At 44.1% G+C, this 17894-nt stretch overlaps 1 protein-coding gene across 1 annotated transcript in view; it reads right to left on the bottom strand.

Annotated features, from left to right (window-relative positions):
• Positions 1-12243: 12243 nt before the first annotated feature.
• IPO13 (importin 13) overlaps positions 12244-17894 on the bottom strand; it is a 113938-nt gene continuing 108287 nt past the window's right edge. Inside the window, exons 20-21 of the mRNA XM_068239488.1 lie at positions 15068-15249; positions 12244-12959 (exon numbers count right to left, since the gene is read on the bottom strand). Coding sequence (XP_068095589.1) covers positions 12863-12959; positions 15068-15249 — 279 coding nt within the window. The 3' untranslated portion in view covers positions 12244-12862. The remainder of the gene's footprint in view (positions 12960-15067; positions 15250-17894) is intronic.

Raw genomic sequence — 17894 nt, 5'->3', positions numbered from 1 at the left:
GCTGGGAGGGGATGGTAGAGGCTGATTACATCGGCCTCAAAGGATGAGAAGTGCATGGAGGGAGGTGGTGAGACTACTTAGAAGGTGCAGGATGGGGAGAAAAGCAGACCCACCCCTCCCCCAGTCCTGCTCTCAGGCCCGGGCCCTCCATAAGATGAGCACAGCTTCCTTTTCTTGTGTGTGTCTGGGGGTGTGGCTGAGGTGTAGTCCCACATAGAGAGTGAGCCATGTCTCAGTGAGGGCAAGGAAGGTAAGGGATCTGGAGAGGAGGAGCTCATGGATGGATGTGAGCTTGTTGCGGAGAGACCTGGCATTCCAGAGACCACAAGGGAGAGAGTGCCTAGAGGTGAGACGGATGAGGTTAGACTGGGGCAGTCTGTGGGTGCATAAGGAGTGTGGAGGGGAGGAGTGGGTGTTTAGGGCCAAGCGAGCGAACACGCTGAAACCAGCGCAGGAGATTTGAGCGCAGCCCAGGAGACGTGGGCGCAGCCGTCGCCACCATAGGCTGTAATAGGAATTACAGCTAAAGCAGGCACAGGGAGTAACTTCAGCACCGTCAGAAGACGGTGCTGCAGTTACTTTTAAAACATAATAATTCAGCTTCCAGCATTTGCTGGAAGCCGAATTATTTCATTCCCCACCATCCATGGCGGCCTGGAGGGGGAATAGTATTTAATATGGCCGGGACTTGTACGGCAGCAGGATCAGCCATATACCGGCTGAATCCTGCGCCCAAGTATCCAGCACCGTTATCTCTTGTATGCCAAGCGAAGGTTTAGGCTTAGGAGGGTAGAAGGAGGGAGACAAGTTGGAGAAGCAGGTGAAGGAAGAGCATGTGGTAATGGTGGAGGGGGGTGAGGGGTGGGGAGGAAGATGGCTGAGTAAGGGAGGGAGTGGTTGTGTGGAGATAATGTGGGCAGTGGTATGGACTGAGGTAGAGGAGTGTAGAATGGTGGAGGAACCACAGAGTAGGAGAGAGGAGGGATAATTCTCTATAGGCTGGGATGGTGGTCAGCAATGTAGTTGAGATTAAAAGGTAGAGGAAGTAACCTTGATGTAAAGCTGAATTGATGGCAAACTCTGGTTAATTACATTGTTCCACCCTTAGAAAACTGCCCTTTAAAAAGGAACTGAGGTCAGCAGAACGGACTATAGGCTCTCCTTACACACAGGTATAGATTTAAATGCAATCTTCTTAAACTATCAATTTTAAAACTTTTACCAATCTAAAATTATAACATTGATATATTAAATTGCTATATTAGGTTTTATTAAGTCTAAATTTCCAATCTTTCTTATTGTATAAAAGAACCACATGTGAATTTTGCAAATATGTGATTATTCTTAAATGGAACGTGTTATCACCCACTCCCCAAGAGAAGCCAGTTAACTTACCAGTACATTTTAGAGGTGGGAGGTGTAACGATTGGTGTCAACACGCAGAGAGAATATGAATATTGGTGATCTGCAGTATCACCAAAAATACAGATATATACCTGATTATTGATGATCTGCAGAATCACCGATAATACAGATATATTGCTAACTTCTGGACACCTGAAGCGTGTGAGTGTTTGGTGCAACAGTAGAAATTGGACCACCGGGGTAGCAGGTGGTCCAATAAGTAGAGACAGACTCTACTGCAGTCAAAGACTCCAGGGAAAGGAGACCTTGACTGGTTTAGCAGCAGTGCCCCTTCTGAGAGGCAGAGCACCCAAGGGGTGGGTGACAGCCAGAAAGGTCGGGCAGGCCGGGTCGGCAACACACTGACAGATAAAGTACAAAAACAGTAAGCTGATTCGGTATCCAAGGCAAGCGGGGTTTGGCAACGGAATATGAGAAATGCAAGGTACCGAATCAGAGATCAAAGGAGTGGTCAGGAAAGCAATACGTCATAACAGATATCAAACAATGCCTAGTCTGGGTGTGAGGTCCGTGGTCTCTACACCCTGGAACTAGTCTGATGTATAACAGGATGATAACACAAGTTCCCTAGTCTGGGTGTGAGGTCCTTGGTCTCTACACCCTGGAACTGGTCTAAGGAATAACACAGATAATACACAGTATTCCTAGTCTGGGGTGTGAGGTCCGTGGTCTCTACACCCTGGAACTGGTCTAAGGAATAACACAGATGACACACAGTATTCCTAGTCTGGGGTGTGAGGTCCGTGGTCTCTACACCCTGGAACTGGTCTAATGAATAACACAGATAATACACAGTAAACTGGCTAAGTGTGGATTCCCAGGTCCTCCTGGTTCCACCACACTGAAAGATCTGACTAGGTCTGAGTGCTAACACATAGGTATTCGCAACGCCAGACAACCAGCAACTGAACAGCAAGAGATATATATAGTGGAGCGCTCTCCAGCGCCACCTAGCTCCCATCAACCAATCAGCAACTGAGCTGGGATCAGCTGATCGCCTCGATCAGCTGACCCTTCTCCTATTGGTATAAAGAGCCTGTCTTGCTTCACGCGCGCAGCTCTCCATCTGTGTGCCTTACTGGGTCCAGCCAAACCAGACACATGTTGCTGCGGGGAAACCGCCGCTCTGTGCGCGGAAACCGCCGCCTGACTGTCAGAAGGCACGGCGGTTTCTCCGCTATCCTTCACAGGAGGTAACCAGAGTGCCTGGAGGAAACTCAAGCTAACATAGATGATGGAGAGAACATACAAACTCCAGAGAGTGGTGAGAATGCTCTCCACTATGCCGCCCAGTACTATAGAATCTCAATACCTTTTTGAATTCTTTGAATGTTCCTGCATTACCCAGTATTAATGCTGCTGCAGCGCACTGTGAACATGTCTCAGAAGAAAGATCGTAGTGACATAGGAGGCACTTGGACCCCACAAGGACACATTAGACAGAGAACACTTGTTTACCATATAGCGACAAATTTAGGTAAAGTCCAGTTCCTGGTATTCTTTAAAATCAAATCTCCTATTCCCAGAACACACCTTGACAAAACATTTCACTTGTATGCTTCATTTTTCACGGAAATTTGCTTTTAGAATCTCTTAGGTAACTGACTATTTTAGAAAAATTTCAAGTGCTGCTGCACGGAAATGTTATGCTACAGCACACCCTACTGGAGGCTTATAAAGCCTGCAAGCTGAACCGTACTTGGAGTTTGGAGGGATGATGATGTAGGCCTAGGCCAGCGTTTCTCAACATTATTACACCATGTACCCCTTTATGAATTCGATTTTTGGGGTGATTCCACCTTAATGGAAGGTATAGGAAAATTGGTGAACGCGTACAAAAACGTGCATTAAGGCGATTGCACTAGCATTGTTAAGAATAAATACATTGTATTTATTCTTTTCCAGGTCAAAAAGTTCACTTCCTGACTGGCATCAGTGAGTGAATTACAAAACCGCTCGGAAAAAAACCACTTAAAAAACTACTAAGCACAACAACGAATCGCCCACCCAAACGCCGGAGATCAGGAAAAAAAAAAGATACCTAAAAAAAAAAACGTGAACGGAACGCAATGTTAACAAGGCCTCACAGAGGAAAAAAGGAGGCATTTTTATGCAGTGATGAAAGGATACCAGAGCCCAAATTAATATGAGAAATAGGGGGGGGGGGGGGGGGGCAGTCATATATGGTGATCTGTCCTGATGCTCACAGCTCCCCCTTGCGATCCTCCTAAATGCCCTCCGGCACCCTCTTCCTGGTCGGCCAGGTATCACTGCGCCTGCTGCTGGGCCGGCTGTATGCGGTGTACAGGGCGTGATCGCGGCCGGGAGGCGCTCTGCGCAAGGCTTTCTTCCTTTGGGCACTCCACTGAGACTGTCCCCCTACTGTGACCATAATAAGGGCCCCCTTTCTTCCTGCTGGATCTACCACTTTATTTTATGTCACAGAAAAAAAATAATAGGAAAGAACAGAAGCATCCAAAACTCCAAGGCAGGTAGGTGGCAAACAAGGAAGATAAACTGTAGAATCAAGAAACAGAAGGTTACAGAGGAAACATAACTTGTGTGGAACGAAACTTATAAGTGTATTCATACCCAAGTGTGTTTAAAGGGAACCTAAACTGAGAGGGATATGGATGTTTCCTTTTAAACAATACCAGTTGCCTGGCAGCCCTGCTGATCTCTTTAGCCGCAGTAGTGGCTGAATCACACACCTGAAACAAGCATGCAGCTAATCCAGTCTGACTTCAGTCAGTGCAACTGATCTGCATGCTTGTTCAGGGTTTGTGACTGAAAGCATTAGAGACACAGGATCAGCAGGGGAGTTAGGCAACTGTTATTATTTTAAAAGGAAAAATCCATATCCTTCTCAGTTTAGGTTCCCTTTAAAGAAAAAAAACAACTAAGTCCTAGTTCACCATCCCAGATTTGATGCAGCCATTTCAAAGAAATTCACTTTGGAAAAGTCTGTCATGTTAGGCCCGGCTCGCATCTGCATTTTGAGGCAAAGAGATCAGAGGAGCGGATCCGGTCTCCGCTTCACCGGATCCGGAGGGCTCTGTGCACACTGCCAAAGCTAAAACGGATTTGATCAACGATCGATCGGATCAGTTTTCACTCAGTTTGCCGTCAAATAGGGATGATCGGAAAGAGCAAATTCCGTTCCGCCGGAATTTGCGGATTCTGCCAGCGATGAATTCCGTCGCCATGAAAATTCTGCCGGATTTTTGTGAAATACCGTGGAATTCCGGATTCCGGCGGAAAAATATATAATCATAAATGAAACCTTATTTATGCTAAATGGTGGCCCATAGAGCCTATTGACTGTTCCCTTAGTCCTTTACCTCCTCCCTTCCTTCCTCCTCCCGGAGGGAGGAGGGTCTTGTCTTTCAGGGAATTGTAGGATTTCAAAAGCCAGCTTACATACCTTGGCCAGGAATCGAACCCAGGTCTAGTGCTTGGTAGGCAGCTCTCTTCACCACTATACCACCACCAACACTACATGCTGAAGCCAGCCTAGCATGTACCATTATGATATATCCAAGAGAAAAATGAGCTTGCTTAGGGATTTGTAGGATGTCAAAAGCCAACTCACATACATTGGCCAGGAATCGAACCCAGGCCTACCGCTTGGTAGGCTGCTATCCTAACCATTATACCCCCAACACAACACACTACAATACTACATGCTGAAGCCAGCCTAGCATGTACCATTGTGATATATCAAAGAGAAAAATTAGCTTGTTTAGGGAATTGTAGGATTTCAAAAGCCAGCTTACATACATTACATTACAACGCAGATATGTGAACAGGCCCATAGAATTGTAAGGGCAGTAAGTTGACATGCAAAATTGCTCTTCAACTATACAGTAAGCCCAATATAATAACAGGCACAGGAACCAATGATAGCTTCACCCCCCCCCCCCCCCCTCCTTAGCACACAGTCTGTTCCTTAGTCTGTCCACAGTCTTTGCTCCAGAACCCCCTAACACCCCCCCTCCCTCCCATCTCACCAGGACAGCTAATTAGGACCCGCTGCAGCCCTGGAGACTTAAAGAGCGGCCGTACTAAATATTATAATATTTTAGAATTAAAGGGTACCTGAGACGGATGAAAATAAAAGTTTGCCCCCTTCAGGCTAATCCAGTCGCTGTCCTCCTCCACCACCTGAATACCTGGTTCAGATTGTACATGAAGAATGTGTAATAGAGGAAGAATAGCCTCATTCCCCTGCAGAGTACCTGCACATAATTCTTACATGTACCCACAGTTACATTGCCTAGGGCTTGATCCATGTTCAGATTGTGCATGAAGAATGTATAATAGAGGAAGAATCCCTTCATTCCCCTCCAGAGTACCTGCACATCACTCTTACATGTACCCACAGTCACATTGCCTAGGGCCTGATAGATGTTCTTTGTTCCTGTCTTCTACAAGTACTCTTACCAAGGACTAGTTTTTAGTCTATGACTAAAAGTATTAGAAGCAGAAGATCAGCCAGCTAGCCAGGTAACTGATATTGTTTAAAAGGGAATAAATATGGCAGCCTCCATATCCCTCTCACTTCAGTTGTATTTTAAAATTCCTAAGCGTTGGCAGTTAAGAGATGCATTTCATGTTACATACTTTCAATCAATAAAATTGTAATATGCAAACTAGAGAAGTCGGAGGAATCCTAACCTGAGGAGTCGGAGTCGGTGGATTTTTGTACCGACTCCACAGCCCTGATGCAAACAGTATGAATTTCCAGTGATTTAGGGGCTTGTGGGACTCAAGGCAAGAAAGGAATCCACATCAAAGACCTAGTACAAGCTGCCATTGCTTTTATTCTATAGTATATGATGGTAAAATTGCATTATTAATGGACAAAGTTCTGTACATTGCATGTCTTCACTTTTTGGATGAAATATTTTGAAGATATTGGTCTGGCTGTTCCATTAGTACCTTGTTTCAGGTTGAGGGAAGGAGGGGGGATGCATCCCCAGCACAGAGATCATCACCTGACCCAGTCCACCTGCTTCCTCCTCAGTTGTGTGATAACTCTTTGTGACCAGCACTGCAACCAAAATTCAGTAGTAGGGATGGTCAATAAGATGCAAATAATCGATGCAGGATGATGCAAATACATGCAACTTAATAATACACCACTTTAAGCCTATCCAATTCAATTGGTCTGTTTTAAAACTGCATACATTTCCATTAAAATTTTTTGCAAAATCCTTCAACTCGGAATTATTTGCACCTCATTTCCCATCCCTGTTTAGCAGTTTCTCCCTGCCTTGTGTGATAAAGGATTTAACTGTTCCCATACCCTCCCCAGTGCATTTATAACTGCCATGTGAACCTAATCACCAGCGGGTGCTCGGAGGTAATGACACCTTGATCCTCCTATGTGGGCAGCATTGAAGCAATAAAACATGGCACATTGGATCCACTTCTTTTATTGCATAAACCTTCTGCTTACATCTGTGGCTGAGCATGTACTGGACAGCCTACACAGCACCATCAGTCCCAGTGATCTAGGGGTTGTCCATCTTCCCACATCCCCCCATTGCAACAACCAGGAGTGCTAGGTTTTCTTCAATTACACGAGATAAGAAACCTTTTCTCACTGCTTTTATTTAACTTTTTAACAGGGGTACTGGAGATGATGTGGGAATGTTAGATGGGTTTTTTTTTGCACACTAAGGAGCAGAAATGGATTAAGATGTAATGTGGCCCTAGGTAGTAGATTTGGGGCTCCCATGTAGTCATTTTGGTAAGCTGAAGTGGAGAGAGGGCAGAGGTGGCGGCTGGTGGGCCCCTTGACGCCCACTAGGCCCAAGGCTCCTGACTAGGTTGCCTGGCTGGTGATCCTGCTTTGCTAGGGAGTGTGGAAATAGACAGGAACTGATTTAAGACTCTGCAAAAATGTAACTGCAGTACTGACCAAAAAGAGTTAATATTTTAGCATCATAGGGAACAAGGGGTTGGAGGCAAATGATCGACTCAGTATTCACAGCGAATGACTGGCTGGCCCACCCGCATTGCTTCGTGTGGGTAATGTTGGGATGGGAGTGGAGATTTGAAAGCTCACAATGTGCTGTTCAGTCTAACCAAGCAGTTGCTTTTTTTGGCACAGGTGGACAGTTTTGCAAACCCTGCATATCAGGTAATAAAAAATGAATAATCAAAAATGGTTTATGTACAATGCAGAAACCTTTGAGCACTGCAAGCTTCGGTACATGGCACACAATATGCACTAAAAACCACAAAGCTGAACTAGGTCTGTAAAATAGAATGGCCTCAATCCACTAAGCTTATCTCGTGTCTTTAATAATGTTTCTGGAGGCATCACCATGGTGATGAGGCATGTAGTATTCAGGAAACATTTTACCTCAGGCAAACCTAAAGTTAACTCTTCAATCCTTAAAATAACTCCAGAATTCTAAAGTTAAAGACAGGCTGTTAATTAACTGCATGTGAAAATAACTACAGAGGGGGTAACTTAAATACAGAAGAGGTAACTTAAGGAATAAAGAGATAAGGTAACTCTCTCACTGGCCCATAAGCAATTAACTTTTTCACCTGAGTTATCTCCTAGGACCTAGGTAATATTTTTAAATTTGTCAAAAAAAGCCTTTAAAGCCACCAGAAAGCAAGAAGATACTGAAAATAATTTTAATGGTACCTTCCCAGCTACTTTTTGGTACGTTTTCAGTTGAAAAGTGCTGGAGAGTTCTTTTAAACAGAAAATGAAAAATCATCTCATAGGAGAAAACTTGTGTGAGAAGGTGAATTGCTTATGGGCCACTGTGCCTTGGCAAGTTTTCTCTTGCCTTATTATCTCCAGCATGATCTTATTGAATTGAGGCCAATGTCTGAAGTCTTGATTGGGAGCCACCATTATATCCAGGTAGTAGCTAATGTCTGTGTTAGGAACCAGAGGAAAGAGAGAATGGTATCTTCCATCAGAGGATAATCAAACAGGTACTGTTGCTTCTTTTGCTTTGTGATGTTTTATTACGAGCAAAGCCAGAACTGGCACACCAATTGCAATGCTTATAGAGCAATTGTGCAGCACTATGATGCCATATGCAGGTCTTTATTCGCTCTTTGCTTCCTCTTAAAGTGAACCTCCAGACTAAAAATCTACTCAGCAGAACTGAAAAGGCTTGGTGTTTCTTTAACAGTTTTACAGCAAGAGAACTTTGTTTTTCTTACCAAAGCATCATTTTTAGCTGCATTTTTAGCTAAGCTCCACCCATCAAAGAAAACTGCCCCGGCTTTTTTCCCTGATGCTGTGGAAAGCATGATGGGATTTCCTATGTTATTCACGTTTCATACCAACTAGGAGGGGTGATCAGCACACAGGACAGTTGGAACTGTGTCTCATGCACCCTGTCACCTCCTTTCAACCAAATAGATGGCTGCCCTCATGAAATCAAACATTTGCCTGAGGGTAAGAGATTATATTGCCTATCTATTTTAATTAACGTAACTAATGTAACTTAATGACAGTATGTTTGTTTAGGCTGAAGTTCCTCTTTAAGCTATATACCCACGTCCCGATTTTACCAACGATTTTGCCGATGAACGTTGATTTTTTTTAGCTCTGAGCGGTCGTTTCTGTGATATCACGCCATGGGTACAGGGGTAAGACCAACCGAACACCGCTTAGCATCGCACGGCAATAATGACCGTCATGGCGGATCGGATCTTTAAGATCCCAGAAAACTCCTGCGCAAAGTACTGTAATTGCTTAAAGTGTTGTTCACACCCGACGTGTAACGTCGTGCATACCCGCCGGTGGGAAAAGGCGTCGCTAAATGTCCATCAAGGGGACGCTGCTGAACCCATCGGCTGGTGAGTACGGAGCTTATCATCCTTTATGTGGGAGAGGTTACCCTGTTGCTCACATCTTGAACACAGGGAAGCAGCTAGTTCATTGATAACTAGGCAATCTGTTTATTCAGACAAGCAGAGAATGCCTAGAGTACTGGTAAGGGGCAGACAAAGAGGTGAAGGTATGCGTGTGTAAGGAGGGATTAAAAGGTCTTTCACACTGATTTATCAGAAAACAGGAGCACAAGCTGAGCAGTTATCCAGAACAACCAATCAGAATCCTTGTTTCCTTTAACAGCTGAACCTGGGACACTGATTTACCTTGGTGGAATTTGCCTTCTTAAAACAGAAGGAAATTTGCAATTCAGCTATAAGTGAACATTTGTGGATACCCACCATGCACCACTACTGAATATGCAAATGATCCCTTTTTGCCCTTGTAAGCAAGCAAGCATCCAGAACCGCTGGTGTATAGCAAGCCTATAACTTTAAATATTACACAGCCACACCAATCCCACATGCAGAGAGCCTGTTTCGGGCTTTTGGCCCTCATCAGTACATGGTAGGGATTGATATGGCTGTATGGGATAGTGAGGGCCAAAAGCCCGAAACAGGTTGTCTACATGTGGGGTCGGTGTGGCTGTGTAATATTTAAAGCTATAGGCTTGCTATACACCAGTGGTTCTGGTTGCTTGCCTTGCTTACAAGGGCGAAAAGGGATAATTTGCATATTCAGTAGTAGTGCATTGTGGGTATCCACAAATGTTCACTTATAGCTGAATTATTGCAAATGTCCTTCTGTTTTAAGAAGGCAAATTCCACCAAGCATTGCTTATTAGTAGGAGGGCTTTTCGGTCTCTTTTATCCCTCTATACATTCCTAGTGGTTTGGGTCACCCTGAGCTGCTTGGTTACTTTGTTGTACTGATTAACCTTGCCCTGCTTTCCCTTGCACCTTATGATAAACAATCCCCATTGAGTAGACAGAGGTCATGCGCTGAGCTGATGAAGAAAACGTATTGCTTTGATGTGTGAACTAGGTGTATTCCATTTTAAAAGGAAAATATAGCAGCCTCCATATTCCTCTCAGTTCAAGTGTCTTTTAAGAAACTTGTAATCTGTATATGTGAAATAGTGCTTAAAGTAGCCCGTGATTGTTAACAATGTGATATGGTTCAGAGTATACTCAGTCTGCCATCTAAATCATTAATTGGTCACTAAATATTTCTTTAAAAATGTAAACGGTTTCTGCTGATGTCAATTTCCAATGTCTCTTGTTAGGCACTGCCTTGTAGGCATAATCACATGATCAGAAGGAAAGACAATATTTTTTTTGTTTTTGTTAAGTAAGTAAAATAAGTGAATCAAATCTGTATAAGTAGTGCTGCTAGCTGGCAGTTATACGTGCCAAGTTCAATACCTGGGTAGAGGTCTGCTTTAAGACCACTCTCAACATGATTTAAAGGACAACAGAAGAAACGTGTTATAGAGGCTGCCATGTTTATTTTCATTTAAACAATACCAGTTGCTTGGCATTGTAATGATCTTTCATGCATCAGTAGTGTCTGAATCACACACACATGAAACACGCATGTGTGATCATCTGATCTGTATGCTTGTTTAGGGTCTACGACTAAAGGTATTAAAGGCAGAGGACTGGCAGGACAGCTAGGCAATTTGCATTGTTTAAAAGGAAGTAATTATGACAGCCTCCTTATTCCTCTCACTTTAGAGTGCTTTAAAGAGTCAAGACACCACAAATAAACTGGGAAAACAGCCATGCTGCACTGATTACATTTCACTGCAGTAGCACTAATGCTAGGGACACACCATGCAATTTCCTGCTAGTCCAAAAGATCAAACTGATAATTTCCGACATGTTCGATCTGCTCCCGATCTATAGCTGGATGGATTTTCAAATCACTACTGCTAGAATCAACCCCGTTATCGTTCGGGATCAGATCGGACATATCGGAAATTATTAGTTTGACCTGTTGATCTGATGGGGAAATGCATGGTGTTTACCTAGCACAAGAGTGGATATTAAAGGGACTCAGAGCACCTATCATGGGCATTCCTTTAAGACTCCGACTAGTACCGCAAAGTACTTAAAGATGCATACCGTTCTGTAGTTTGTGCTCTCCTCTTTCATTTGATGCCTGAATCGCTATTCTACACCAAATAGTTTTCGTTCGATTTCAATTTAATGATCGTGGCTGCCATCTTGGATATGTTATAACTTCCGGGTCACCCCTGTCTTCTCTGTTAGAGAAGTGCATCACTGACTGAAGCAGGAAGAGGAAGTGACACGCATGGCCATTGCAAGAGACTCCTCCAGAGGGGTCATAGCACAACTTTGTTGGAAATCATCTGGCTTAAAGGCATGCCCATTAGAGGTGCTCGGAGTCCCTTTAAGGGTTGTATGTAATAAACTGCTTTAAACAGACTAAAGTGCGTAAAGTTTTACCACACACTGAGTACAGCATAATGCATTGCATGTAATTTATTGTATTCTGCTCTACAAATCGTGCGGTAAAACTTTACAAACGTAATTCTGCTTACTGCAAGTCCATTCCTGACAGTTTCTGTAAACTGCAGCTCAGCAATAGGGTTAAAGGACCTCGGAATTCAGATATAACTACAGTTCACGTGAGAAGCTTAAATGTTGCATTTTACAAGCATCTGAAATACAATTTACAAAACATCCATGTGCACAATTTTAATCCACTCTTCCCTGATATTAGCATTAAAAAATAAATATATGTATGAGACCCCCTTGAGAGAACCAGCATCTTTTGGGTTGTTATCAGCCTCCCTAGTGGCCATCAATACCAAGTCTCCAGTCGGTGACCCCTGACCTTATGACCCTGCAGTTCTGATGGCCAGACCCTGGAAATATAAGTATGTGTGACTTCTAATGCTGCAAGCAGCCATCACACACATTCTGTTTTATAGAGAGGGAGGAAAAGAGCAGACAGTTCCGGAGGGGATGCAGAGGTAAAGTACAAGGCTGCTTTAATAGTGGTTAGGTTGGCATGCTTCAGCAGTTCTGAGTAATGAGAAACACATTGTAAATGAAAGTCCCTGGGTTCAGACGCAAGGAGGAAATGGAGAACCATTGCCCCCCTTCTTCTCAGAGAAAAGATCTGACTTCTCCGCCATCGGCTTAACCAGTTCAGTATAAGTTATAAAAGCCGCGGACATGCTAACCGATGGCGGGGGTCAGAGCGGAAGCAGCAGACGCGGTTTCCTCGTCACAGTCTCGTCACTGTACATATTCTACAAGCAGCAATCCACACTTATTACACATGTCCCGTGTGCCCTGCGGCATCCGTTACGGATTGCAGGAAGAAGTCTTTGGAGGATGTGGGGTAGACACGGAGGTTCAGAAAGGAAGGAGCACCTGGCAAGCGAGTCCTTCTCAAAATGCTGCAACTCCCACCCTTACCCTTGCTGCTCCAGCACACCAGGAGGACAAAACGTTAATGGAGGGAGCGTCTGGCAGTTCTGACAAACATAACAGGAAACGGACTGCAGCAGGGCAGTGTAGCTCAAGTATTGCAGGTGGGCGTGCCAGCAGTTGCCCCACGTGATAAGCAGACAGCTGTGCCAGTCGGTCAGTAATCAGCGGTGTATTCTGTCCCATGTAGTCCGCGACACAACAGCGTGAATTCCTTCACTATGTCCCTTATCCTGCGCTTGTTCACCCGCTCCCTGTACAAGAGAGAAGAATAAAAAGGTAGACATGGATTACATCAAAGTGAACTATAGCAACACATTACTGGAGACATCCGCACAGGCATCATAGGTTCAGTCAGAACACACAGAAACTGGCTTACACAAGTACAAATAAAACATTCTTCTAATATTTCACTTTAGCAATACCTGGAGATGTTTGCAGTGTGATGCCTGGAGCTCCACCACCACCGTCCCACCCATGAGGCGAGGTGAGGCAGCTTCCTCAGGCGGCGGAATTGTGGGGGCGGAACCCGTCTGGCTGAGAGGGGGGCTGGCGCCGAGCTGGAGGGAGGAGCAGTCAGGAAGTGGAGCACCGGACACAGCAGTGGGGAGGAGGCATAACAGGAAGCAGTACAGTGGGCAGCATTGCAAGAAGTGACGAGTAGTACAGTGGGCAGCATTGCAGGAAGCAGGGCTGTGGAGTCAGAGTCCACGATGCAATTTTTTGACAGATTTACTGTCAGATCGACTATTTCCAACATGTCTGATCTGATTTCCTATTGATTTTCCATACACGTGAACAGAAAATCGATCGAATCAGTAAATCTGTCAGAAAATTGCATTATGTGTACCTAGCATTAAACAAGCATGCAGTTAATCTTGTCAGAAACATCTGACCTGCATGCTTGTTCAGGGTTTATGGCTAAAGGTATTAGAGGCAGAGGATCAGTAAGACAGCCAGGCAACGGGTATTGTTAACAAATAAAAAAAGACAAGTTAGCCTCCATATCCCTCTCACTTCAGGTTACCCAAATGTACCATATATACTCGAATACAAGTCGACCTTGTGTATAAGTCGACCCCAATATTCGACCCTCAATCTAGAATTTTTTTATTGACTCAAGTATAAAAGTCTACCCAGCAAAGTTTATGGCTGCACTTGGGAACCAGAAGGGGTTAATGACTGCACTGCATACAGTATTGCATTAACCCCTGCTGTCCCTTAACCCTTTCCACTCGTATGTCCCGCCTAGCGGGACATACGGGAAAAAAGATGCGCTCCCCTGCATCGGCGGTTTGCAGCAAACGGCGCGACCGCCGCAAACCGCCAATCATTGTGCGCCGGATTGTGGGCATGTAATACTACATGCCCACACTGTCAGTGCCCCCCAGCCCCATACCGGAAATCCACGATTCTGGCCGGCAGGAAGTGACATTTACATGTAAATGTCACTTGTTTCTTTGCTGTTTTTTTTTTTTTTTTTTTAAATAAAAAATGGTTCCTGATTTGAATCTGCAGATTCCTTGCAGATTAAATTGCAGATTTTTTGCAGATTGCCTGCAAAGTTGCACAGAGAATGAATGGCATCCTATGGAATGGACTGGGGGAGGGTGTAAATAGTAGCCAGTATTTTATTGCTGATACGCCCGATTGAAATACCAAAGATTGCATTGTGTGTAGGGACAGTAAGACCCCGGGTGGCGGGCATAAAACCACCTATTATTGCGAAACTTCCTCATGCAGGCACGGATTACACCCAGCCAATAGAAGATGCCAAACTGTCCAAATAAGGTATCAAATTAAACGTTATAATGTGTTCTTTAAAATAAGATATACCATGTTATGGTGTTACGTTCCATGTTAAAATGAGAGAGTAAGAAGGAGAGCGCATTTCTTAAAAAAAAAAAACCTAAGAGCAGAAACGACTTCCTTTAGGAAAGAACTCCGAGTGGAAAGGGTTAAGTGCAGCCAATACCTCCTCCAGGCCCCCAAGTGCTGCAATTATTCACTCCCTTTTATGCAGCCCAAATTTTCCCCGCTGCCCATTTCCTTGTTAATTATTGTGGCCAGGAATTTCAGATCTGTGTTTTATTGGCATTTCCTTTCCTCAAAGTATCACTTACCACTGGGGAGATTGCTGCAAATTTACCCTGTCGGTCGGCGTTCAGCCAGGTGTCCATAGCCTTACAAATACTGCACACCTTCTCCAGGGCTGGGGCATGCAGGTCCGGCCGCTATACAGTATCTGTCTTAGTGTATTTGGCTGGAATTGACTAAATACACCTCCTCCCTCAAGCATCCATCCGAATGAATAACAAGACAGTATAATATTTCAGGCTAATGTTAGAGGGGCCTCACTTACCGCAGGATATGTTGGCTGAAGTTGTCCTTCTGATCCTGGGTCACACGAGGGGATGGGAAGCCATCTTGGTGCAGCAGCTCCTTTAGCCAGACCACCAGGTAGGAGAAACAGTTCTTATTTAAGCAGAAGAGGATATCTGCGAATGGGTCCATGAGACTGCGAGAGGTCTGGCCACCTATACCCTAAAAGGACAAATGGGAGTCAAATCTCAATGCATTCGGAAGCATACCAAAATTATTGATTAACTATATAAAGACAAAGACAAACACTTATATAGCGCTTTTCTCCTGGCGGACTCAAAGCGCCAGAGCAGCAGCCACTAGGGCGCGCTGTATAGGCAGTAGCAGTGTTAGGGAGACTTGCCTAAGGTCTCCCGCTGAATAGGTGCTGGCTTACTGAACAGGCACAGCTGAAATTCGAACCCTGGTCTCCCGTGTCAGAGGCAGAGCCCTTAACCATTACACTATCCAGCCAATATGATGACTGTTAGGGGAAGATGATGCAGACACAAACCAATCACTGAGAAGAGTAGAATTCTGTAAACATGTCGGGTTTAATTTTGCATTAAACATTTTATACACTACAATATGCATTATCAGTGTGCAATTTTAAGCACCATCATTGACGTGAAATCACGTTACGTCAAGTTATTTCCCCCCAAAATGCAGGAGAATGTGCTTTTGAAAAGGCAATGCATGATGAGAAACCATGAATGTGTCAGCCCAAAACTGATGTGGTTTTCCTATTGAAAATTCATTTATAAAAATTGCATGGATGAATGGAAACCCATCTTCTCTCTGGGTGTCACTGTGCTGACTCTGTGCCCTGATGTATTTGTAGGACAGAAAACAGCCTGTTAGACATCCATGGCTACAATTACTAGGTAATGCCTAATGATGTTGATCCAGGGATTTTATCTGATTGCCATCTGGAGTCGGGAAGGAATTTTTCCCCTTAGGGGCTAATTGGACCATGCCTTGTAAGGGTTTTTTCGCCTTCCTCTGGATCAACAGGGATATGTGAGGGAGCAGGCTGGTGTTGTACTTTATACTGGTTGAACTCGATGGACGTATGTCCTTTCTCAACCAAAATAACTATGTAACTATGTAGCCTGAGCCTGTCTGTAGGCAAAAGATAGATCAGGTGAGGACTAAGGATGAGCTTTCAAATTCCACAGAATTCCAATTGGAAAGTGGCTGGATAGCATAATAGTTAAGGGCTCTGCCTCTGACACAGGAGACCTGGGTTCACATCTAGGCTATTCCTGTTCAGTAAGCCAGCACCTATTCAGTGAGGAGTCCTTGGGCTAGAGTCCCTAACACTGCTACTGCCTACTGAGCACGGCCAAGTGGCTGCAACTCAAGCTCTTTGAGTACGCCAGCAGGAAAGTGTATAAATAAATGTTATTTGTCTTGTGTGGTGGAAATCGGTATGTGGACATTGGAATTGCGCAGAATACCACACCACCGAGACAAATTTTGAAGTATTGGACCAATCGGAGAGTCAGCATTGTACCGCGGAAACCGGATTACCTCAGAATTTTCAGGCCAATCACAAGACTTGGACGTATTAGGCGAATCAGAGAATGCAGAAGTTTACAGCGGTTTACACATAATAGCATATGCGGGATAGGAAATATGCATTTCTGAGCATCCCTAATGAGAACACAATCAGTGATTACCACAGAAGACACAAGCAATGCGGTTTCTCTTTACAGGGCAAATACGAAATTGTTCAGAGTTTTATATAACTTTATAAATGCTGACAGGAGAGCAAGAAGTAAAATAAACTTCTAAAAATCACAATTAAACACCTTTGTGGTGCCCATCAAGTGCTCCCATTAATTCAGATGAGAACATTTACTGGTTATTACAAGCAATTGTGAGGCTGTATTCTAAGGCTGCCTCTAAATGCCCATAATTCCAGAGCCACTGATTAAACTTCATGATTAGCGCTCTCTGTGCACTTACATCCTGATTAGAACACTTATACTTATCAAGAAGATCAAAAACAGTCTCCAAAGAGACAAAGAAGAGAGCGAAATTAAAATGGAATTCAGTTATTCTATATAAACTCTGATGAACTCTTAATTTCTCAAAATATACGATGCAAAATGATCTTACTGCAAAGGTGGCCTGAATTGTCAGATGGCCACAAGATTTGACCATTTGATAGATCCCTTTATGATCAGAGAGGGATCCATTACCTACCTAACACTGCAACAAATTTCCAATAGATTTCAGAATGGGAGGAGACTGGGGGTCAGGCGGTCATCAGGAAATAAAACACCGTTACCGCCACGCACGCGACCAAGCCCTTCCAAAGTGAGGTCTTTCCAGCATGCAGGATCGATTGTTTTGATTGATTGCAACCTCAAATAAATAAAAAATGCTGTTTTATGCAGACCTCAAATTTCCCATGACTCTTTAGTGGACACTTTCACTGCTGTATACAAACGGAAGAGTGATGTGTGAATCTCTCTCTGCTCCGCTATAACAGGTTTGCTACAGAAGTCATTGGGAAAGATTAAAGTTAGGTACACACCTGCGATCAATGTTACCTGAAATGATCATTAGGCATTATTTCAGGATGTTCTCCATCTACGGGCGGTGTAGGGACACACTTGTTCATTTCCCACCCAAGCAGTGTGCACTACTCTATAGAAAGTAGGTGGGGCAGATGTAGGAGCGACACCATGCAACAGGGACTTTCATTGTAGCACCCAGAAGAACAAAGAGCGATCAGTCCTGGCCAGGGACATCAGAGAACACTTATATACATACATACAAGAAGTTATAAATCAGGATGATACCATTTATTGGCTAAC

The sequence above is a fragment of the Hyperolius riggenbachi genome, chromosome 6 (assembly GCF_040937935.1).
Source record: "Hyperolius riggenbachi isolate aHypRig1 chromosome 6, aHypRig1.pri, whole genome shotgun sequence".
NCBI lineage: Eukaryota > Metazoa > Chordata > Amphibia > Anura > Hyperoliidae > Hyperolius > Hyperolius riggenbachi.
The sequence above is the reverse complement of the archived record's forward strand: the minus strand, read 5'-3'. Positions and strand labels throughout refer to the sequence as shown.